The sequence below is a fragment of the Temnothorax americanus genome, unplaced genomic scaffold, assembly GCF_048541705.1.
Source record: "Temnothorax americanus isolate GAGA-0224 unplaced genomic scaffold, ASM4854170v1 Scaffold37, whole genome shotgun sequence".
Classification (NCBI taxonomy): Eukaryota; Metazoa; Arthropoda; class Insecta; order Hymenoptera; family Formicidae; genus Temnothorax; species Temnothorax americanus.
Window position 1 is genome coordinate 895,126 of NW_027509515.1, and position 24,176 is coordinate 919,301.

The 24,176-nt window shown below is 36.9% G+C and overlaps 3 protein-coding genes and 1 pseudogene across 7 annotated transcripts; 3 read left to right on the forward strand and 1 right to left on the reverse strand.

Annotated features, from left to right (window-relative positions):
* The first annotated feature begins 1,185 nt into the window (after nucleotides 1-1,185).
* Nucleotides 1,186-5,248, forward strand: LOC143901916 (uncharacterized). 4 transcript variants are annotated; one of them, XM_077414545.1, is made up of 9 exons: nucleotides 1,186-1,342; nucleotides 2,622-2,741; nucleotides 3,521-3,638; nucleotides 3,765-4,026; nucleotides 4,117-4,233; nucleotides 4,332-4,422; nucleotides 4,592-4,728; nucleotides 4,906-5,038; nucleotides 5,110-5,248. In XM_077414545.1, the coding sequence occupies exons 1-9, from the start codon at nucleotides 1,199-1,201 to the stop codon at nucleotides 5,161-5,163; spliced, it is 1,176 nt and encodes a 391-aa protein (XP_077270671.1). In that variant the 5' UTR covers nucleotides 1,186-1,198; the 3' UTR covers nucleotides 5,164-5,248. The 4 variants fall into 4 exon arrangements, with proteins under 4 accessions (XP_077270671.1, XP_077270674.1, XP_077270672.1 ...); XM_077414548.1 differs by having other exon boundaries at nucleotides 3,987-4,026; XM_077414546.1 differs by lacking the exon at nucleotides 2,622-2,741.
* Nucleotides 5,249-7,393: 2,145 nt separating this feature from the next.
* LOC143901909 (uncharacterized) lies at nucleotides 7,394-12,398 on the forward strand. Its single transcript, XM_077414541.1, has 6 exons — nucleotides 7,394-7,529; nucleotides 7,650-8,194; nucleotides 8,426-8,537; nucleotides 8,799-9,950; nucleotides 10,067-10,070; nucleotides 10,214-12,398. Exons 1-6 carry the CDS (start codon nucleotides 7,394-7,396, stop codon nucleotides 12,396-12,398), a joined length of 4,134 nt encoding a protein of 1,377 aa, XP_077270667.1.
* A 2,565-nt stretch (nucleotides 12,399-14,963) lies between these two features.
* On the forward strand, nucleotides 14,964-20,382 carry LOC143901915 (MYG1 exonuclease-like; annotated as a pseudogene). The gene is made up of 10 exons (XR_013258216.1): nucleotides 14,964-15,436; nucleotides 15,684-16,556; nucleotides 17,356-17,711; nucleotides 17,910-18,013; nucleotides 18,112-18,279; nucleotides 18,591-18,686; nucleotides 18,790-19,002; nucleotides 19,092-19,299; nucleotides 19,385-19,724; nucleotides 20,017-20,382. The product of XR_013258216.1 is annotated as an MYG1 exonuclease-like (transcript).
* A 38-nt stretch (nucleotides 20,383-20,420) lies between these two features.
* LOC143901913 (uncharacterized) lies at nucleotides 20,421-23,412 on the reverse strand. The gene is made up of 4 exons (XM_077414544.1): nucleotides 23,161-23,412; nucleotides 22,663-23,092; nucleotides 22,295-22,582; nucleotides 20,421-21,848 (listed from the first exon to the last, which is right to left on the reverse strand). The coding sequence occupies exons 3-4, from the start codon at nucleotides 22,335-22,337 to the stop codon at nucleotides 20,425-20,427; spliced, it is 1,467 nt and encodes a 488-aa protein (XP_077270670.1). The 5' UTR covers nucleotides 22,338-22,582; nucleotides 22,663-23,092; nucleotides 23,161-23,412; the 3' UTR covers nucleotides 20,421-20,424.
* Between the last annotated feature and the right edge of the window lie 764 nt (nucleotides 23,413-24,176).

A 24,176-nucleotide genomic window follows, 5' to 3' on the forward strand; every position in this document is an offset into this window, starting at 1 on the left:
GAGAGAAACACGTAGAGGCCTCCTAAGACTTAAAGTGTTAAGTTTGCAGTAATTGTAAGATAATTTTCCAAATATTATAAGTATTCCTGTAATTTTGTGCAAAAAATATTTTTTTTTTTTTAATATTACTTATTCCAATATATAAATATACTTGGAATAACATTTTGATTTTACTTCTATTTTATGGCCATTATATGTATTTAGTATCTTTCTTTGTTTATATATATAGCTTTGCATAAAACTGCTTACCCATTATATGAGCAACTGTTTCATAAATATTCATTGATCCGCCAATTTTTGCTTTTTCAGCAACAACTATACTGCTTACAACAGTTCGATCTTGTATAACAGAAACACTTCTAATGTCTTCAAACAAGAAGATATTCGTTGTTGTCACATAAAAATCGATCATTTAACTATACATTCTTTCTAAAATAAAAATGTAAATAGATTCAATCGGCAAACAAAAGTAAGAAAACGCCATTTAGGAAATACAAAAATACTAGAATCAAAGATATTTTCAAGAAGGAATTACATGTAACATTTATCAGCAATATACATTGACAACCGTTACATCGACATTTCAAGTACAAGTTGTACCATTGCGAAGAAATAACCGTAACTCAAGACAGCACGCACTAGAATGAGGAACGTTACAGTATAATAACGCGCTGTAATGGAAGGGGTAGAAACGCGCATCTGCGCAGTCCGCTGTCACGCTGTCACGCGCGCAACCCTTTTCACGAAGTATTTCTTTATGGAAAATAAACATCTGTTATTATTATTACGTTGCTGCCGTATTCAAATCAATCAATTGAACCACACACACTTCTTTTTTTAAAAAAAAGGTGCAAATAGCCAGTAAAAGTTGTTTTATAAGGTACTTTGATCACACGGTGGTATATCGTCATATTTTGTCAGAGAATTTATAAGTATTTACCTATGAGAAATAAACATCTGTTCTATTATCTTATGTCGCTTAATCACCGACTTATTTACAGATAAAATTGTTAAATTGCGCGTGTTCCCATCTCTTGGTAATATTTTGTTACATTGTCGTTAAATTAGATAATTTACGTTAGAATTTAAGCTAGAGTATGAAAAAAAATGGAACAATACAATATGCAACTGATAAAAGAAGAAAAAATAAGCGAACTGGCCTCTCCGGTGTCACATACATTTGCGTGCTCGTGGAGAAATGATCTGTATCGACTCTTTACATATTAGCCTCAATCGGTTTCTATTACTCACAGTTGGTCTGTGGCCTTATCAAAGGTCTAAACTTGTTCAACTTCAGTTCGCATTGCTTTTTAGTGTTTTGGCGACCTTTATCCTAGCTCAGGTATGTTAATAATTTTTCTTCATACCTCGGTCGAAAGTACGTACTTTCGTCCCTAATAGCAGGGACGAAAGTTTAACATTTACTTCCTGTGAGAAGTACACGCGCGCTCTCTATAACTTTAAACCTTAACGCCTTTTAACTTTAAAAATAGTCATCAATATTGTTCTGTCAATATGTCATCTGATGAATCCGTAGACGAGGAAGAAGTTATACGAAATTTCGATGCAGAAGCGCGATTGATAATAAATACAGATACGTTGCCAAAGATGTCTGTTGATCGATACAATCTTGTTTACGACACGTATAAAAAGTGGCAGATAGAACACAAAACTTCACTGTCAAACTGTGAAGAAAATAATTTGGTTGTGTATTTTAAGGACCTATCTAAAAAATTAAAGCCGTCAACTTTATGGAGTGTTTGGTCAATTTTGAAAAGCACATTAAATTCAAGAGACAATGTTAGCATAGGTAATTTTCTTAACTTGAAAGCTTTAGTCAAAAATAACTCTAAAGGTTACAAACCGAAAAAGTCCTTGGTATTGAAATGGGATGAAATTTTAAAATTTATTAACAATGAATTAACAATTTATTTGTTCTTGTTTATAAATTTTATTATAATTAATATAATTTGTTAAACTAATGAAAATAAATACATTTTTGATAGAATAGAATTAATTTATTTTTACAAAATATGACAAGACTTGACTCTTGGAATGTATTTGATGCCTGCCCCCCCGACCAGCAGCACTCGCTTCGCTCGTGCCGCAAATGTCGCGTCGGGGGCAGGCATCAAAAACATGCTTATTAACATTTAAAGTTAAAAAAAGTAAAATTAATAACGTACTTTCGACCGGCGATGAAGAAAAATCGTATACACTACGCGGGCCAAAAGTTGAACTTTCGGCCCTGCGCGTCATGATGCCCCGAGGCGAAGCCGAGTGTAGTGTAATATACTATTAATTATATAATAACAAGATAAAGAGAATATAACGATTATTTTTAGCAATCTTTTATTTTGCGTTTTAATATATCAAAATCGTATAAGACCGTCACAATATTAAATATATTGATATTGATTTTATAACATGTGTTTGTTATTACATATAAAAAAAATTTAATTTATCTAGTTTTGCTTAATATATATTGCAGTTAAATAGCTTTCTCATGTTAAATTATGGTACATTGTAAAACAATTAAAGACTTAGAGCCTTTCTCTGGTTGTATAAGAAAATAGATAATAATTTCAGTGTAAAATTATATAAAAAAAATTTCTTTGCAGTTTGCAACATTTCTGACATCACAATGTACTCCAGATCTCCACATTAATGTTTTTGCATCTGTATTATTTTACATTGCCTTTGCAATTAAATATAGTATATTTAGTAATAACGTTGAAGTCGTAAGTAAAACATACTGAATGACAATTTGGAAGTTCGTAAAACTAAACCGATTTCATTTTATGATAAGCAGAAAGCAGAAAATAAATTAAACGCTACAGAAATAAACCAGGTTTTTGTACCAGCATGTAGTATAAAAGAAAAGTCATATATAAACTTGTAAAAATTAATATTATAAAAAAGGATCAACAATTCAGTTCATAACATAACTCAATAATCAGTTCGAGATGGTTACTGAACTGACACAATAACTGAAGCGTTCTTTAAAATTTTAAAAATTTACATATGCTATCTAACATTAATAACTGAAACTATGCTTTTAAAGAATCTTGGGGATATTTCTTTCATGAAAGTATCCATGTCGATATTTCCTAAATACACATGTTATATTATTGAGTTATGCAATTAACCAAATTTTTATTTGTTTTGTAGATTTTATTTTTACATGTACATAATAAACAAATATTTTTTTCACGCTATATGCAGATAATAATTATGAAATTCTTCTGTAGTGTAATATGTTCAATTTATTTCATTTTGTTGATTAATTACATAAATATTAGCTATTCAGCTTCAATAATTTCTCGAGTGTCTCTCTCGTGCTGTATATATATTATATATATATTGTATTCATATATGTGTATTATTTTTGGGAAACAAGTTGTATTGTATAAAAAGATCAATTCTTCAAAAATATTTCCGAAAAATAAGTCTTTTTATAGAATACAAACGAGAAAATTTTTTAAAAATGTGATTAAGAGAAATAGTGCAATATTGATAGATAAAGTGTTTGCTGGAGCAACTGCAGCATAATTGTAACGAGTTAACTGACGAAAATGAAATCAATATCATAAAACAGTATGCTATCTATGCAAAACGTAACACGATTGCGTTAACATGTAAGACAACTGCTTTGGATTTACTTTGAATTAATATATTTGGAATATAGTATTTAGAAAACTAAACGCGCGGCGAGTTTATAATAAATTTTTTAGCGAAATAATTGACCTTTAAATATTTTTCAGTGGTTGGTATATTTATCATAATTATTTTAATTTTATACCCAATTTGGTCGCGCGTCTTTTACACCTTACTGTCTATAAATGAAACTCACGCACGTATTTCGCCGCTGCTTGTAACAGAATACTTTGTCGATAAAAGATATTTCTACTTGATACTTTTCCATACAAATGCAGCCTTTTTTATTGTGTTAATTTCAATGATAGCGACAGGAACAATGTTCATAGTTTACTTACAACATGCATGTGGAATGTTTCAAATTACCTGGTAAAGGAATAAATATAAAAACAAATAAAAAATCTATCAAATTGGAAAAATAGAAAGGCCACTTAATGATGCCAAAAGAATCATTTGCAGTTATCGTATCGCACGTACAATGACACTCGAAACTCTACGAAAAAACAGCTTGCAAAACGAATATTTGATATACAAAAGATTAATTTGTGCTGTGGATATGCATCGCAAAGCTATGAAGTTAGTAAGCAATATAATAAGCAATATAAATTATATATGTATATATATATATAATAATTAGGATATAAAATACGCGCATATAATATTTTTATTTGAAGATTTTCTAAGTCGATATTACATAGATTTAAAATAATGTTCACCTTTTTGATAATAACCGGTGTAATGTGCGGAAGTCTTAATGGTTATCTGGTAAATACTGCCTTTGTTTTATGATATATATACTTATAAATAATAATAATTAGATTAATTACTACTAAATGTTCATTCAGACAATTCTAATTAATTGCTATTTTTTTTATAATATTGATTTTATTTTTATGACAATTATTACAATATCCATGTATTTTAAATTTTTCAGATAACATCCTTTAAATCTGATATTGAAGAACTCTTATTACGATTAATAATTATGATGTATCTCTTGACTTACATGTTTGTAAGCAACTATTTTGGGCAAAAAATTATAGATCATAATGATAACGTTTTTGTCACCGTGTAAGAAATTATTTTATACGATAAAATTATATTATATATCCGTACAACAAATATGCACACATTCGTTATATGGATCACTGTAATATTAATATATACTCGTAGTTTAAGAAAGGTATGATAAAACTGTAGACACAGATTTTATTTGTATTTCTCAATTATTAATTAATCATCACGCAGGTACAACGTTCAGTGGTACGTAGCTCCGTTGCTAATACAAAAAATGATACTGTTCCTCTTGCAAAGAAGAACCAAGGCGTTCACTTTGAATATTGCTGGATTGTTTGTGGTATCATTAGAAGGTGCTGCTACGGTAAGAAATAACCTTTCAAAATAACTAACATATATTTTAGAGAAAAACAGAAAAGTCATGTCTTATTACAGTTGTTGAGTACTGGATTATCGTTTTTTACCGTTCTTCATTCTGTGCGGAATTGACCAAAAAACAAATTAACTAACAATAAAATAGTGAAGTACTGTTACTAATAGTAGTTTTAATAAAGTAGTTCTACTAATAGAGGAAAGACCTCGATTATGAGATACTACACCTATTTTGCGTGATTGCCGGAAAAGTCTATGGGCAGAATTGAAAAATATAGTAGGTCATTTTGAAGGGAATTTAATAAGCTTTAAGATGCTGACATGTAAAATTTAATTTAAATATTGATTTTTTTGAAAATTATTTTAGTTAATCTTTTAAAATTGAATATACAACAAAAATTTTAATTAAGATTCAAATTATTACATTTCTTGGTAAATATGCATAAAAAGTCAGCATTCACTGATTTTATCGCCACTTAAATATGTTGTAGGGGGAGGGGGCCCTTCTGTGTAATGCTACGCAAAAAATACCTAAGTGAGAGACGGCATTGGTTTAGAAAAAATGGCAAATTAAAGTTTTACAATTTTATTACTTTTCTTAGGTATTATAAAGTAACATTAGTTCTAAGAGAAGTAATTTATTGATATGTGTGTGTAGATAGTACACGTGTAGGCGGGGAGAGGCTACCGTTTCTTCCCCGCAAGCAGGGATGGATGGGGGTGGACCTTGGTTCGCGTGGAAAGTTTCTCACCCATACAACAATTGGGTTGGGTCAGACCTTTGATTACATTGAAGTTCACCCCACCCACCCCTGCATGCGGGGTAGCCACTCCCCCGCCTACATACGTACCGTCTATACACGCACATATCAGTAAATTATTATTTCCCTTAGCACTGACATAAACTGTTATATTTTTTAGTTACATTATTTGTTCTTAACTTTTATATAAACAATGACCGCCGATTAAGATATAAGGAAAATTTATTCAAGATTACGTCCTTGACAACATGTCAAAGTCATCAAAATCGGTGAGGTTGCCCAGTTTCTGTATAATTATCTTTTTTATGTGTGTATTTTTTAAAGAAATAATTGTAGAGATAATTATTAAAACGTGTAACAATTATTATAGCTTTTAAACTTGTTAAGATAACTTTTACTCTGTTCATCGCTCTGATACTGTTAAAACTGCTTGAGATGTAGACAACCAATGGATGTCACTTTTGTTTGATACTCTGTCTTCGAACCCCCGCGTCACGCGGTCTTTGTATCGGCGACCAATGAGCTGCGATTGTTCACCAGCCAATCCCGCTCACTCTTGCCACCATTGCGCGACCAATCACATGCGTTCCCTCCAAAACTCTCTCTCTATGCGCGATGCGTGTGTGCAGTCTCAGTTAGTTAAGGTCTGTGTTCCGATGTGGACGAATGCAGTCCTCGCGACGGGCAGAATAGCGCTCATCAATATAGTCGTAGAGCGATTATTTAGACTGTTGGTGCGATCGACGAAAGGTGTATAATAAGGGAGTGCAATAAAAGTTGTGCAATTAAACTAAAAGACACATTGTCTTGACCCGCCGTTCCCGTAGCAAAACCCCGGTGAACACGCGTGGAAGGCTATATCGCCTACAGCCTATCTCTCTCTGCCATTGGAAAGAGAAGGAATTAACATTTGGTCCTTCGAGCCGGATACTCAACGAGCTCTCGATCTCCTTTTCGTCGTCACCACATCTAGGGCTAGCCAAGGCCCACCCGTCGCCATCGGGTTGCATCACATATCGACGCCATCCCGATCAGCCGCCGACTTGCGGCATCCTCTCAACCACATTCGAGATCTGCCTCGCCGGTGCACATCACACCGAAATCAAGGAGGTCATCATCACAGCCTACTCGGGCCACATCGATGCGGATCATTCCCCGCCGATCAACCCGGAATCGTCAGCCATCGAGTAGTGGCAGCCATCTTCCCGCCATCTTCCCGACATTTTCCCGCCATCTTCCCGCTACGCAACGGGAAAGCAGCCGGCAACGGACTTCGACAGCCATCTTGCTTTGTCTTCCGCGGCGACCAATCGCATGCGTCGATCGTCTGCAGTCACGTCGTGTCATCCTTCTCACTCCCATTGCGCTTCGTCAACGCTCCGTAACATTGTAAAGGTAAAGAGAATTATTTAGCGTTACCCGACCAGAAGCCCTTTTTTGCAATGGCTACCGAAGCCGATTTCAATGCTATTAAAAAACGACGCTCGAACGTTAAAGCAGCATGTACGCGTATTAAAAATTACGTCGACTCTATCCAAGGCCCTTCGCCAGCGATATTGTCTCAAATCGAAGAGCGCAAAGACAAAATGCAGCGACTCTGGGACGAGTATAACGATGTACAAACTAAATTAGAAATGCTCAATGAGGCCGAGGCCATTGACAGGGATTCTTTTAAAACGGCCTATTTTGATTTATCAGCTAAGATGCGGGATTTACTAAGAGGTTCGTCTGCGACACCTACCGTTGCGGCGTCCTTGCCGGGAACTTCAGCAAATAATTCAGGGCTATCGGAGCCCTTTAGTGCCATTCGATTGCCAAAGATTGATATACCCAAATTTTCAGGGAAATACGATGAATGGTTCCCCTTTCGCGACTCATTTACCTCAATCATACACACGAACCCTACGCTCCGTGATATTAATAAGCTACAATACTTGAGAGCCGCGTTATCGGGAGAGGCAATTTCGGTGTTAAGTTCGCTCGAAATTTCGGACGCCAATTACGAGGTTGCATGGAATCTTCTCAAACGTAGATACGATGACAAAAGGGCAATAGTTCATAACCACATAGGATCAATTGTAGATCTGCCGGTAATGACAAAGGAGAACGCCTCCGAATTACGGCAAATCACCGATGGCGCAACTCGTCATGTACAAGCTCTAACCGCTTTAAAACGCCCGATCAACGCGTGGGACGATCTTTTGGTTTACATTATCAGTTCCAAGTTAGATACGAATACGTCACGCGAATGGGAATCGTCCTTGGAGGACTCAGAATTGCCAACATTAAAAAAATTATTCGATTTTCTGTCACATCGATGCCGAGTTCTCGAGGCTACCAGCAAATCCGGTAATAGCTCGCGTTCTCAGCCACATGGTAAGCAAAAGGTATCGTGTAATGGTGCCACCAATACGAATTGCGAATACTGTAAAGCCGCGCACTTGATTTATCGATGCCCTCAATTTCTGGCACTTCCCATTGCTAAACGAATAGCAGAAGCTCGCACTCGTAAAATATGTCTGAATTGCTTGAGATCAACAGCTCACACCGCGAATAAATGCACGTCAGGGGGTTGCAAAACTTGCACCCGTAAACATAACACATTGCTTCACTTACAGACCACGGGTTCAGAACAAGCCGTGTCAAGCGGTGAAAAGAATAACGATAAAGGCACTGCGGCGCCAGCCGTTCCGGACGCGGTCACTGCTCATACATCTAGCGTATCGGACGGTAAATCCATATTATTATCAACCGCCGTTGCCTTAGTTTGTGCCGCAGACAGATCACAAAAACCTTGTCGAGTCCTCTTAGATTCGGGATCACAAGTTAACCTCATTTCTCGGGAATGTCTCAATAGTTTACGTTTGAACCCTCGTTCCGTTAGCATGTCCATATCAGGCATAAATGGCACAGCTACGCGTTCCACAGAAGCGGTTCATGTAAAACTACAGTCGCGACTAAATTCATTTTCCGTTACTCTCGATTGCATAGTAACTAATCGCGTAACCGATAGCGTTTCCGCTTTCAGCATGAAAAAATCGGCGTTTAACTTACCGCGAAACATTGAGTTAGCCGATCCTAATTTTAACGTATCCTCGGATATTGACATTCTTGTCGGCGCGGAAGTTTTTTGGACTCTCTTATGCGTGGGTCAAATCAAGGCCTCTTTAAACCATCCAACGTTACAGAAAACGAGATTCGGTTGGATCATGGGTGGTCGTATGGGCACGCGCGTCTCGCAAAATCAGAAAGCAATCGTTCTTCACACTACTATAAGCAACGACGAATTACATAATCAGCTTCAACGATTTTGGCGAATTGAGGATATTCCCAACAATCCTAACAATTATACCTCCGAGGAACAAGACTGCGAAAAGTACTTTTTAGAGACTGTTACTCGCGATTCTCAAGGACGTTACGTTGTTAAATTGCCTTTAATGGAAGGTTGGGCACGCAGCCTCGGACATTCTAGAGAAATTGCATTGGATCGTTTTCGCGCATTAGAAAGGCGTCTCGACCGCGACCCTACTTTAAAAGCGCTTTACTCTGAATTCATGGAGGAGTACATCGCGTTAGGGCACATGGAACTAATAAACGAGCAATCGCCGAACGAACAGGGTGTCTATTATATACCTCATCATTGTGTTTTCAAACAAACCACTGAGGGACCCAAAATACGCGTAGTTTTTAATGCCTCATGCAAAACTGATACCGGATTTTCTCTGAATGATCTCATGCTCGTCGGTCCTGTTGTTCAGCAGGATCTCGCATCCATACTTCTCCGTTTTCGCATTCATAAAGTCGTTCTCGTGGCCGACATAACAAAAATGTATCGACAAGTGCGGCTTCACCCTTCTCAAACGCGATTACATAGAATCTTTTGGCGTAAGGATAACAATTCAAACATTGAAGTCTATGAAGCGATGACCGTCACCTACGGAACCGCGGCAGCCGCTTTCGTCGCCACAAATACAATAAAACACCACGCAAAGCAACGTACGCAACAATATCCTCTCGGTTCACTGTGCGTTATACGAGATTTTTATGTTGACGATATGCTCACAGGCGCTGAAACGATTGAAGATGCTCTCGAGATTCGCGATCAGACTATACAATTACTCAGAGAAGCGTCGTTCGAACTCAGTAAGTGGGGATCCAATTGCCCCGAACTGCTGTCAGGCGTAAGCCCCCGCGGAGACAAGATTGTATCATTTGAAAAGGATAGCGATGTTCGTATTTTGGGCATTCTCTGGGATCAGGATGGTGATTTTTTCCGATTCTCTTATCAACCCAGTCTCGTTTCCGGTCCCGTGACTAAACGCTTGATATTATCCGAGGTATCACGATTGTTTGACCCACTAGGTTTGCTAGGTCCCATCATTGTAATCGCAAAACTCGTATTACAGGATCTCTGGCAATCAGGCCTTGATTGGGATGAGTCAGTGCCTCAGGATACTCACACTAAATGGCTGCAACTCAAACTACAGCTACCCGACATTAAGCAGCTACAGATTCCTCGCTGTGTTAAAGATTGTACTCATAGTCAGGACTTTGATTTGCACGGATTTTGCGACGCCAGTCAGCGCGCTTACGGTGCATGCTTATACGTTCGCACTAAGACAGGACAACAAATACAAGTCTGTTCTGCTCTGCTCCAAATCTCGAGTCGCTCCGCTCAAGGCAGTGTCTCTTCCGCGATTAGAATTGTCAGCCGCTTTGTTACTTGCCCAATTAATCGACAAAGTCAAGGCATCATTTAGCATGTCTAACGCGAATATTACCCTATGGTCGGATTCCACCATATCCCTAAATTGGATCTCCTCTCCGTCACGCAAATGGTTGCCTTTCGTCGCGAATCGTGTCGGTGAAATTCAAAGGCTAACCGAACCGCGTCAATGGCGTCACGTGGCATCATCCGATAATTCAGCAGACGTATTGTCACGAGGAATGCTCCCTAATGAGCTAACACAGTCACATATGTGGTGGAACGGACCCCCGTTTCTGCAATTACCCGAACAGCAATGGCCTAATAGCGAATTTGTCTTACTCAACGAAATTCCCGAACAAAGGAAAATTTGTGCCGTTGCTGCACCCTCACATCCTAACGTCATTGATGACCTACTTAACAAGTTCTCTAATATAAACAAAATTTGTCGCATCGTCGCTTATTGTTTTAGGGCATTAACTCCCCAGAATAAGAAACCGTTGACTATTTCTGTATCGCCCAAGGAAATGACTCATTCGTTAAACGTAATTTGTAGGGTCATCCAAAAACAATCCTTCGCAGATGAATATGATTCTTTGATCAACCACCGCGAAATAAAGAAGACTAGCAATCTTTTGTGTCTCTCCCCATTCATGGACGAGGACCGACTAATTCGAGTAGGAGGAAGATTGAAGAATTCTTTTCTTGCCTTCGACGCTCGTCATCAGATAGTATTGCCGCGACATCACGATTTATCTAAACGAATAATCGAATTAGAACACGTCCGCAACATGCATTCGGGCGTACAAGCCACCATGGCAGCAGTAAGACAAAGATTCTGGCCGCTCTCTTTGAGGTCGACAACGCGAAAGATAATTGCCAGTTGTGTGACCTGCTTTAGAGTAAAACCTATCTCCTCTGAGGCATTGATGGGTTCCTTACCAGAGAGTCGCGTTACCGTATCACGTCCGTTCACGCATTGCGGAGTGGATTACGCCGGCCCGGTAATATTGCGGGAGGGTAAGCGTCGTAACTCGCGTAATCACAAGGCGTACATTTCCGTCTTCGTGTGCTTCGCGACTAAGGCGGTACACTTAGAGCTTGTTAGCGATCTTACCACCGACGCGTTCATCGCTGCTCTCAAGAGGCTTATTGCGCGTAGGGGGAAACCGGAACGTATCTACTCTGATAACGCGACTAATTTCGTTGGAGCTCAAAAGCAAATAAAAGAATTTTATGAATTCCTTAAGGCCGACAGTACTCGAAGTCTCATAGAGCATTTCTTACATGAACAAAAAACTGAGTGGAGCTTTATCCCCCCCAACGCTCCGCATTTCGGTGGGCTATGGGAGGCTGCGGTCAAATCCGTTAAATTTCACCTAGCACGCATAATAGGCAGCGCCCACTTGACTTTCGAGGAAATGCAAACTGTTCTATGTGAAATAGAAGCAATCTTGAATTCGAGACCTATCACTCCATTAAGTTCGGATCCCAATGACATGAATTATCTAAGTCCCGGGCACTTTCTGGTCGGGGCTCCGTTGAATAGTTTTCCTACCTCGGATTTAAATGATATAAATGTAAATAAGTTATTGCGTTGGCAAATAATTGAGCAAATGCGTCAGGACTTTTGGCGTAGATGGAGTCAGGAGTATCTCAACACCCTGCAGCAAAGAAACAAATGGCAGACTTCCAAGGGCCAGCAACTGGAAACGGGACAACTGGTCATAATAAAGCAGCAAGCGACAGCTCCCCTGCAATGGCCAATCGGACGCGTCCAGGAAATACACATCGGATCTGATGGTGTAGCGCGCTCGGCCACCGTTAAAACCAACAAGGGCTCTTATGTTAGGCCGCTCACCAAATTGGCCATATTACCTCTTTAACTTCCAGATTTTCAATTCCTCCAATTTCATTGTACTTTTCTTTTACCGACTTATAATCATTCGCTAATTTTTGTTGTTGTAAATGTTCTTTTGTGTTCAAGTTCACGCGTTAAATCGTCTAATACATTGCGTTTAGATGTAAGAACCGCATATGTGATCCTTTAGTAAGGTTTAATTAGTCATTTATTTTTTAAGCTTGCGACCCTAGAATTAATACAATTTCTCGACCGGTAAATTGACCGCCTATTGAAATTCTTTGAGCATTATAATTCATTTAACTTAGCACGTTGAAGGCAAACCCTTCAAGGCGGGCGGCGTTGTTTGATACTCTGTCTTCGAACCCCCGCGTCACGCGGTCTTTGTATCGGCGACCAATGGGCTGCGATTGTTCACCAGCCAATCCCGCTCACTCTTGCCACCATTGCGCGACCAATCACATGCGTTCCCTCCAAAACTCTCTCTCTATGCGCGATGCGTGTGTGCAGTCTCAGTTAGTTAAGGTCTGTGTTCTGATGTGGACGAATGCAGTCCTCGCGACGGGCAGAATAGCGCTCATCAATATAGTCGTAGAGCGATTATTTAGACTGTTGGTGCGATCGACGAAAGGTGTATAATAAGGGAGTGCAATAAAAGTTGTGCAATTAAACTAAAAGACACATTGTCTTGACCCGCCGTTCCCGTAGCAAAACCCCGGTGAACACGCGTGGAAGGCTATATCGCCTACAGCCTATCTCTCTCTGCCATTGGAAAGAGAAGGAATTAACAACTTTTTTATAGCAAATTTGGTTGAACATTTGAATGCGCCAGTGCGCACTAGTGCGACCAACTAAATTCGTTATTAATTACAATTACATGTACAAAGGAAACTATGTGACAAACAATAGTAGAATAATTCGCTATAATTATTATTTGAGTAATCCGTAACAAAAATTTTATAAGACAAAATTATTTATTAGTTGAATACTTTTGTGTTAAAAGACAAGGGCCATTAATTTTTTTTTGCTTTTACTTTCTGTTTTACCTTCTCTTTCTTTCTTTTAGAGATCTTATTTTATCGCTGACTAGATTTTCAGAAAAACAAATTTTTTTTTCTAAATATTAATTATAATTTAGAAATTTTGATTAAGACCCAAATTATACAATAATTAAAATGAGAGAAACACGTAGAGGCCTCTTAAGACTTAAAGTGTTAAGTCTGCAGTAATTGTAAGATAATTTTCCAAATATTATAAGTATTCCTGTAATTTTGTGCAAAAAATATTTTTTTTTTAAATATTACTTATTCCAATAAATTCACTTGGAATAACATTTTGATTTTACTTCTATTTTATGGCCATTATATGTATTTGGTATCTTTCTTTGTTTATATATAGCTTTGCACAAAACTGCTTACTTATTATATGAGCAACTGTTTCATAAATATTCATTGATCCGCCAATTTTTGCTTTTTCAGCAACAACTATACTGCTTACAACAGGTCGATCTTGTATAACAGAAATATTTCTAATGTCTTCAAACAGGAAGATATTCGTTGTTGCAATGTACCTCCAATAACCAATTCCTTATTTTCTTTTTGCATATCTGCCACGAGTTCGACATCACCAACAGCACTTCATTGTATCGCTAAACCGTGTAATCCTTTTTCCATCCTTTTCTCACAAATTCTCTCCATTACGGAATTAGCCATCCCATAATTTGTCTGACCTGCGTTTCCTCTTCCACTCGACACGGAGGAAAAAACGACAAAATGTCGAAGTTGCAGACAGATCTTCCTCGACAATTCGTCCATTTTTTTTGTCATCCATGCTTTTGATTTGAACGAATCCTCGAACGCTTGTGGTGATTGATTTTGAAATGTTCAATTTTTTAAAACAACTGCAAGATTAAATATAGCGTCCACTGGTGCTTTTTCTTCAGCAAATTTTAATATAGATTCACAGTCTTCATGTTTCAAATTATCATCGACTGTAACAATCTGTACATCCACACCGTAAGATCGCCATAGCTTTACTCTTGATTGTTGATAACCTGTTCTGATCCCGGCTCGTGATGTTAATACCAGATTTTTTGCACCTCGAAGAGTCAACCATTCGAAGTCTTTTTCCGAGACGAGAATTATCTCCGTATCTACACCAGTTTCGTTTTCTACATTCATGATTGATTTCAGTTCGTCTACCCATGAAAATTCGTAATTGCACCGGATTCTTTTAAAGTCAGTAGAAAACCCTGTAGCATTAACAGAGATAGCAACTGTTTATATAATTTTTTGCTATTTTTTGTCAAAATATCGAAGCCAAAGACTATCGAACAATTCTCGTCTTTCGACAACTTAGTAATTTTCGTTGTAGAAACGTTGTCGGGCAAAGAAATATTTGGGAATTTCTCGTGGGTCGTCACGTGTTTAGTGTGGTGTCGAATCTGCGGTAAATCATTTAAGATTTTACTAATAAGTGGAGAATTTAAATCTTCTGGTACCACTTTGTCACTATCAATTTATATAGCTAATGCTAATAATAATGTGATCATACAATTTTATTATAAGTTTTTATATTTTTATAAAAATAAGTTTATTGTAAAATATTTTACGTTTTTTGCATATACATATTTGCAATTATCATAATAATTAAATCGATATTTTTATAAAATCTATCAAGTTTCCTAAATTAGTCCAACCGGACTAATTTCACACGGGTATGTTTTTTTTTTGTATTATTGTTTGCAGTTTTAACTAACAACCAACGGGAATAGACCACCAAATGTCAGCACGCGACTACTAAACAAATGCTTACAGTTATAATGATACACGCAGCCTGGAAAGCCGAGTTTTACAAGAGGGGGGCTAACTTCACGCGCATATGCGACTACTAAACAAATGCTTACAGTTATAATGATACACGCAGTCTGGAAAGCCGAGTTTTACAAGAGAGGGGGCTAACTTCACGCGCATATGCCTTTTTTTCGTATTTTTAATTACAGTTTTCACTACCAATTATCGGGAATGGACTACCAAACACCATCAAACGACCACCAAATGAATGGTAATAGTTATTATTGGATTTTCAGTAGTAGGGAGGCTAACTTCACACAGCTCAGAATTTGATTATGTATTTTGCTAAAAAAACTAATATATGATGCATGATATGATATTAGGAATGACATATTACAAAATAAAGATACGTAGCGGTACACTTTATGTGTAATTGTAATCCGAAGTTCTTCGCGAAGTTCTAACGGTATTTTGATGGTATTTTGATGGTATTTTGATGGTATTTTGACGGTATTTAGAGGGGTGTCACCATGGAGAAGTGGCAACACTGTACAGTCTACGCTAAAAATTGTGGAGTGGAGAGAAGGTCGCGCTGTACGGAAAGACACCCAAATCTTTTGGCTACGATTATAACCGGTGAACGTCCTATATTTGAGACAAACTTTTCAACTGTTTAAATGCATTTATTTCCCAATAATTGTACATTATAATAGAATTTATATTTATATAATAAATTTGAAATTATATTGCGTATTCACAATATCCATTGTTAACTTTATTTGTTAATCAAATTAGTATAAAATTGGCCCTGATCAAAATTGAGTCCTACTTATTAGACGAGATACTTCAGTCAGCGCACCTGTGTTTCGCGCGAAACCGGTTGAGAGACGTTAACTGTGAAACGCGCTTGCTTTTCAGACGATGCGGTAGTGGACAGCGCGTCGCAGCGACGGAGTTCTTTTACGGGCATCGAAGGTTAAATTTGGAGAAAAAAGATATTTCACGTAGAACGGAAGGGAAGAAGGGAATCTAGATGCTAGGCCGGATCAAAACAAAATAGAAGAGAGAAAGAGCGAGAGAAAGAGAGTTCTTAACAGGAAGAGCAGGCGAGGACGAGATAGGGGAGGAAAGAGAACGAGAGAAAGAGAGAGGGATAGGTGCTGGGATGGGCAAGAAGCGGCACGACCGGCGCCGCGGCGGTCTGCTTGAGGCACTTCCCACGGGAACTCCGCTCCATGTGGCGATGCTTGGTCTCGACAATGCCGGGAAGACGATCGCCCTGTACAGACTCATATTTGATCAGTATATCAACACCATGCCGACCTTTGGCTTCAATTGCGAGAGAATTTGCGGCGATCTACTTTACGTAGATATATTATATCTGTATATACGTACGTATTTCTATGTACTTCTACATTATACGTAATGCAAGAGCTGATGGAAAGTAGTCTAAAATTAGTATAAATCTAAAGCAAATGATAACATTTAACTATTAATAACAAATTACAAATCTGAAAGTAACAAAAATAAACATACTAAAGTAGATACATGTATAACTGCAAGTACAGATAAAAATTAGTAGTCTAAATTAATGCTATTAATAATGAATTAAAAAAGTTGATAAATAAAATGGAAAATAACAAAGGAAATAAAAAATAAAATAAAAAGAATTAATAAAAGAAAAGAAATGTACAGACACACATACACGTAATGCATTGTACGTATGTAAATTGTGCGAAAAAATAAAAGGAAAAGAAGAAGAGTACAAATTTGAAAAAAAAGTCGATTATAATCGGTGGGAGTAGTGGAGGCTTTCTACCGGTTGGTCCATTTATACTGAATTATTTATTTGAACCTTATTTGAATTCTTAAATTGAAAAAATATATATTCATAATCTGTATAGAAAAAATTCAAATTTAAGTTTCTATATTGTAATTAAATTCGGTTAAAATGACGCCTAAAACGTTAAAACTGTACAAATAAATGTTTGAGCAATGGAATTATATTTGTTCTTCTCCATTGTAGTTACTCTTTGGTATATGTTTTGCATGTAAACACTATTAAAGAACATATATGTATATAGTTGACGCTTTTTTTATTTTTAATATCTCTTATCAGGCTCTTAAGTTATTCCAATTTTTAGTTATTTTTTAAATAATATATTGTTACGCAGTTACACTTTGTTATAGGCATGGAACGGAATCATTGGAACGTATGTGTGTTACCTGCCGGAAATATTCATGGCTACGTAGTTCAACGTGCACATTTTGCGTATATAAATATAAAGGCGTCAATGGACGTGTTACACCGTTCGATTTTCCCACCAACAAATATCGAAAGAGAATCTCGAACAGTATTCGTGTAAATACGCCTTAATAAACCAGCTTCAACAACATATACTAGCCGTATTGAATTAATGACCTCTCAAAAGAGGCAAGTGTCAACACAAATGGAAGAAGTTCGTTTTTCTCGACAGCAAGTAAGCACGCATTCTCAGGCATCTTTTAGCCACTCTCTGCTGGAAAACAGTCGTCAGTTTAGAGAGGTACGAACTCCTGTATAAAACGTACGTTTTTTGGCGTGCAACGTTAAGGTATCTAAACACAACTTAAAGAACTTCTGCATATAAAAGAGCTTCTGGTGGAACTCACGTTTCGCTACAATCTGATGAGAATTCATTAGATATTCATATATTTACTTGATATAGCATTATAAATATCGCAATTTTGTATGATAATCACAGTTTTCAGTCGATTATATCAAGAAGCGCGCAAATTCTCCAACCTTCTCACGGAAACCGAAAGATTTCAGAAATATTGTTGTATACAATATTATAAGAAACATGATGTAGGTACATTTCTGAAATAGTTCAGATGCACAGTTAATTATATATGAAATGTTAATGAAATATTTCTGCACCACTTCCGAACATTTCAATATTTCAGGAATATAACATGCCGAATGAGGTGGTTAATCGACAGAGCTCCCATACCCATGTCAAAAAAATCGGCCGTGAGGATCGGCACGCACGACAGACATTTCCATTGTTCTGAGGTCCTCGCCTGCGCATTGTTAAAACTGCTACCACAGTATAAAGATGCGTCTATAGTGAGGTAATTATTCTTAACTGAAAGCTAACTAAGAGTTTTAACGCATTTAATGATAAAATCAAGAAAGGCAATTGGCCTTATGAGTTATATTATCGAAACAATAGCCCGTATTCATAGTCGGATCTTATTTCAAGACTGTCTTAAGAATAATGTCTTATTAAGATGCTAATACGGCTCTGTGATTGATGGTTCATAACATTTTAAGATCGTACTTAAGACGGTTTTAAATATGAGATCCGACTATGAATACCGGCCAAAATAAATAGAAAATATTGAATTGCAGAACTCATGGATGTATCCCTTTAAATTTTTAGATCTGAAGATAAAAGTGTCTTAGATACCTGTGATATCGTGGTAGGTGTTGGCGGAGAATATAATCTTTCCAGACATTGATATGATCCTAACTCGAAGTAAAATATATTTGTACTATTTAATTATATGCGCCATTATAAAGAAAATCCCTCTGTTTCCGCGCGCGCGCCACATCGTTATATATTCTATTTTTGTTTTCAGAGAATTCCAAGAATGGATGAATACCGTTTTAAGGGAACCAGAACATCATCGCAAAGTAAAACTAACCAGTGCGGGACTGATCTACTACCAATTCGGTCGTGAGATATTGAGAAATGTACTTTCGGACGTAACAGAGGACATAATTATTAAGAAAATGTTTGCGTTTATTTATGCGAAGTTAATCAGGGAAATCGATTTTATGGATGAGCGCAAGTACGATACTGCAGAGTCATTGCAAGCTTGTGATATTGCATACTGCGCAGTATGCTTGACCAAAGTTATTGCATCTGCATTTGTTTCAGGTGTAAATTAGAATCATATACTGATTTAAGTGCGCGCGTATGCAGACTGAATCCTTTGTGGGATAGCCAGGATGAGGAAAAAGACAAACAGTTTGAAAAAGCCATGGCTTTGGTTCGGAAGGAATTTTTGGAAATTGTAAAAGACGCAAGAAACATACGCGTACCGTCAATGGACATTGTGCGACACGCTGTGGAGAATCGATTCAAAGTAAGGAAAACTCTTTCTCTATAATTTTGTCTTTTTCTTTTGAATATATTTTCAATTACCGTTTAATGTAAAATATTCTTCTAAGGTCGATCCGAGCGGAGAGATAATAATGTTGTCAAAAGTTATATCGTACGAAGACTATCTGTTTGAACTAGAAAAGGACCTGAACGTGTCGCCCTCAATAAAGTATGTCATTTGGAAGGCTGAAAACATTTATTGTATTGGCTGTGTCCAGGAATATTACGTGTACAGAATGTTATTTCCAAAAGCGTGGGGTGGTTTGAGCCATAATACCCTTGTGGAAGCCTGTGGAATTGAAGGCGCTCTACATGTACATCCCGATTGTTACGTCGGCGGTCACGAAACCGAGGGCGGTGCGGTTGCCATGGCGCGGAAAGCACTCGAGATTGGGAAAACTGTGCAAGGTGAAGCAGAATGATGATATCTAGACCAATGATTTTTTTGTAGAATTTTTATGACGGTTATTAAACATTTTTCAAAAACTTTTTCCGTAATTAAATGCAACTCAATCAGGTACATTTTTTTTCTTTACACTCATGGAACTTCACAGTATGAGAAAATTATTTCATCTTTTGAATTTTTGTGCGTCAAATACTTGTGAATATGTTCAATAAGGACGAACTATATACTGCACACACTTATTCCAGAAATTATTTAAAAAATGGTTCGTTTATTGTTAAAATTTCTTCATATCAGATCCATATAACATGGCACAAGTTTTCTTCATGGTATAAATACAAGGGTATGCTCTTGCGCACGCGACCAATCAGAATTGTCGAAGTGTGACGTCACAGATAAGCGGTAAATTTAAAACTGCTGTTTCCAAACAGCTTATGTTAGCGGCATTCTCGTCAGATATATTATTTTAATTTCAAGTTTGCAGGGAAAAAATCTGTTGTAAAGTAATAGTTTATAAATTAATAAATACTCTGTAATAAAATATAATATAAATAAACATTATAAACTTAATAAATATATAAAAGTTTACAAAACAAATATATAAAAATGTTAATATTTTTTTTACTTTGTTTGACAGCTTTCCTCCTCATATCACTTTATAGGGATTAAATGACAACAATAATAATAACAACATATATAAAGATGCTATGAAAAAGATTTATTATTCGTAAATTTGGTTAACTTCTTTTTCTTATTCTTAAATCTATTTTGTACAGCAATGGTTCGATTAATTTCGCGTACCCTAATGTAGGTTCTTGTCCTAACAAGACATAGCAAGACCTCTCTTGGCAGTTCGATAGGTTTTAATGCAATTTCTATTTTATCCGTAAGTTTCTTGAAGATGAATTTGTCTTTACTAAGCTTTGAACCGTGATACTTGGAGAATTCTGTGTTCATAATATGTGCAGCTTTTAAAAGATCAGACGATGGGTACATGCATTTCCCTCGGGAAATAAATTGTAACCAATCTAGATCATTGACAATTGGTAGCTCGCATGTTTTAATACCTAGTGTGTCGTGTTTACTTTTGAATCTATATGCTACATAGCCAGCTATATATAATAAACCTTGATCCTCAATATTGTCGACAATTTCCATTTCATCTAATGATTTTAGTATTTGTTCTTCTTCTAAAGTAGGAATATATGTTGCTGAATTAAAGCATGGAACGCGATTTTCCTTATTATTATTAATTTCATTTTCTGTTAAGAATTCTTCTTCGATATGAAGATCGGTTGTTTCGTCTTCGTTTGTGTACGGCGCTAACATATTACTTAAAATATACTCTTCACAATTATTATCGTTAAGCGGAGATATTAAACAGGATACATTTCGTTCGCTTTCTGTGACATTTGTATTTTTGCAGAAAATAGTCGTAAAAAATTTTCCTAATATATAGCGTTTTACTCTATACTTAAAATCTAAGGCTGTTGGTTGATCATTCGCACCACCACCATTCGATCTTATAAAAGAAAAGAAATTTTCTAATACATCTTGGTTTAACCGATTTGTTATGACATATTCAATATTAGCCGTGGAATACTTCTCAATTAAATACGGTAATAATTGTTCCAAAGAATTACTGCTCACGATGAACCCTTTCTGAAATAACATTAAACTTTTGTGATTTCCTACTCTTAGTTCGTACATGAAAGACGTCATTTCGTGAAGTATTGCATTTTGTTCCTCTAAGTTCTTGCCATATGCATTTTTTCCTGAATAGTTGCCGTACATCGATTTTGAGTTGAATATATCAAACCAGTCATTCAACAATTTGATCATACGTGCTGTTTCCACCCACTCTACATTTTCGAGAAAACCTTTTTGTCCACACCATCGTAATGAAGCAGCGGTAGTGGCAGACAGTAGCTGCACAGCTGGGAGTACTTTTTGTCGCTCAGTACCTTGCAGGTCTAAATGGTACTGAGATATTTTGTACGCCACTTTCAAATCCTTAATATTAATAGCTAACAACCGTTCTAAACTTTTTTTACTTAAAATTACTCCGTTAACGTTGAAGTCCTTATCGAGGAAATGATTACGCGCCAGCTTAACGAGATGGGGCATATCTGCAAATACGAAAACTTTGAGTTCAATACAAACAGGATGCTGAAAGTAACATTTTTTAGGTGCAATTCCTATTCCCATTTCTGATTACAATCCCATATTACCCGAACCCATATCACTCGTCACAGCAATAACCGTATAGCCTATATTATACATTTCCGAAATAACGTGCAAAAGCGTGCTCTTAGACATAGGTTCATCAAAGTTGTAATACACTGGCTGCTTCCAATTGGAAAACAAACTTCGTACCATGATACATTGACACGTCTTGTGAGGTCCAACGACTTGCTCACATTTGCGATCTATAGCAATTTTATTAGATAAATAGACCTCATCAAATGTTACTACTACCAGTTTTTCAGAGTCTTTTAAGCATTTCCCTTTCTGTTTCATGCACTCGAGCACACACGATATAACACCTGTTTCTGCTTTGATAGAACTTGCCCACCTTCTGAGCGTTGATGGACCAGGGAGCGGTATCTGCAAAACATTCCTTAAATAGCGATATGCCTTCGGACTGATAGATCGTAACGATATAGCACTTGCTATATCTTCTGGAGACCATGATATACGTTTCTTAGACGGGTTTAGTAACATCCGTATTTGCCCCGGAGTAAATATTTTTCCGAGTATCTGGTATATTTTTGTTTCCGCATTTTCGTCGCCTTTCTTCTCTTTCTCTTTGTACATAAGCAACTTCTTTTGTGTTGCTGCTAATTGCTCTTCAACACTATTACTGAAAGTAAACAATAAAAACCAACATTATTCTTTCATATAATGACCTGAAAAATTTCTAAATGTTAGTTTGTAACTCACAGTTTCTTCAAGAGAGCAGTTACATCCTTTGATGTAGATGGTAACGCTGTTATAGTATTGATCGACTGGATTTCTTTTGACACAGGTATATCATCGCCAAATGTGGCAAATAGCACTGTATCGTTGCATGTTGATTCCGAAGTTGATGTGTCATTGCATGTTGATTCCGAAGTTGATGTGTCATTGCATGTTAATTTCGAAGTTGATGTGTCATTGCATATTAATTCTGACATATCCGACGTATCAATTAATGGCAATGATCTTTTATTATAACGAACAGCTTCCATTTGCGGCGCGTCACACATTAAACGCAACGTAGGAATTGCATCTGGTCTCAATTTTGTCAGTCTTTTTTGAGCATAGAAAAGGGACTTTTCTTTCGACGGCTGTACAAAGCATGATGCATCGAAGTGTTGGGAACATATCATACCTAAACACAAAATTATATGCAGTTCACTTCATTATATTTGTACATTTACAAGAAATATAAAATCTTACTTTTTTTAATGTTAACGTTGAGGTTAACGTTTTGTTTTCCGCATGCTGCAAGCCACTTAGCTGCGATCGTAAAATCTTTCGGAAACGAAAAATATTTTATGCTGTTTCCGTCAAGCAATTTTGTTTTTCGATAATAATTGCCACAACCTTTCACGGAACAGGACATTGCATACTTAATGTCCACAATCACGTTTCTCCGGATCTAAACGACAAGCACCAGGGCCATATTTAATTGTGGTCCAATGGGTCCAATCAGATTTTAGCCGAGTGTGACGTCACACTTTGACTGCGCAGTGGGTGTCCACGGGATGAGCATACCCTTGTATTTATACCATGGTTTTCTTTAGATGTTCTTCTGCGATCGGGAAGAGATAGCTCAGTTTTATCGATCCGCGGTTTCCGATGGTTGCTTAACTCTTCGGTCAGCGTTTCAGGCAACTGCTTGTGCGGCAAAATGCGCAATCTTTGTCCCTGGCTCACTGCGGAGTGTCGATTATACGGCGATCAGGTCCAAGTGGAGCGTAACTGTAAGCGTAGAACGCAGGCGAAGTGGCATATATGGCAGAGCACCGTATGGAACCAGCCCAACAGTCTTAGCTGCTTCCTGTGCGTAAACGAACATTTAATTAAATTACTCGTCGAGATATATTGCGAATCGATATGGCATTACGACTTTAAATCTATATATATATATATATATATATATATATAATTTCTATGCTGTAGATGAACGTTGCATTAATGGTTCTCGACTTTCGATATTGAAGAGCAATTCTGCGTTGAAATAAAAAATCCATTACGTTAAAAAATAAAAGTTGATTAACAGAGTTGAGGCCCGGGACTACTGCTCCGTTTAATCCGAAGTATCCGCGCGTACTTGTATATGTAAAGAAATCCCTAACAATTGTTCCTGCGTTTTAAAAATTGTTTTCGCACTTGTACATTTTGGCACAAATCGCAGGATTGATCGTTTGAGATTACTCTTACATGTGCAAATATTTTAGATTAAGCGGAGC

Coding starts and splice junctions, on each gene's coding strand:
- LOC143901909 (XM_077414541.1), top strand. CDS start 7,394: ATGCAGCGACTCTGGGACGAGTATAACGATGTACAAACTAAATTAGAA. Junction 8,195..8,425: donor AGCCACATGGTAAGCAAAAG/GTATCGTGTAAT, acceptor CTTCACTTACAG/ACCACGGGTTCAGAACAAGC. Junction 8,538..8,798: donor TACATCTAGCGTATCGGACG/GTAAATCCATAT, acceptor TCGATTGCATAG/TAACTAATCGCGTAACCGAT.
- LOC143901913 (XM_077414544.1), bottom strand. CDS start 22,337: ATGTTTTGCAGATACCGCTCCCTGGTCCATCAACGCTCAGAAG. Junction 21,849..22,294: donor GGTCCATCAACGCTCAGAAG/GTGGGCAAGTTC, acceptor TCGTATTTGCAG/ATATGCCCCATCTCGTTAAG.
- LOC143901916 (XM_077414545.1), top strand. CDS start 1,199: ATGATCTGTATCGACTCTTTACATATTAGCCTCAATCGGTTTCTATTA. Junction 1,343..2,621: donor CGACCTTTATCCTAGCTCAG/GTATGTTAATAA, acceptor ATTTCTTTGCAG/TTTGCAACATTTCTGACATC. Junction 5,039..5,109: donor CATTAGAAGGTGCTGCTACG/GTAAGAAATAAC, acceptor GTCTTATTACAG/TTGTTGAGTACTGGATTATC.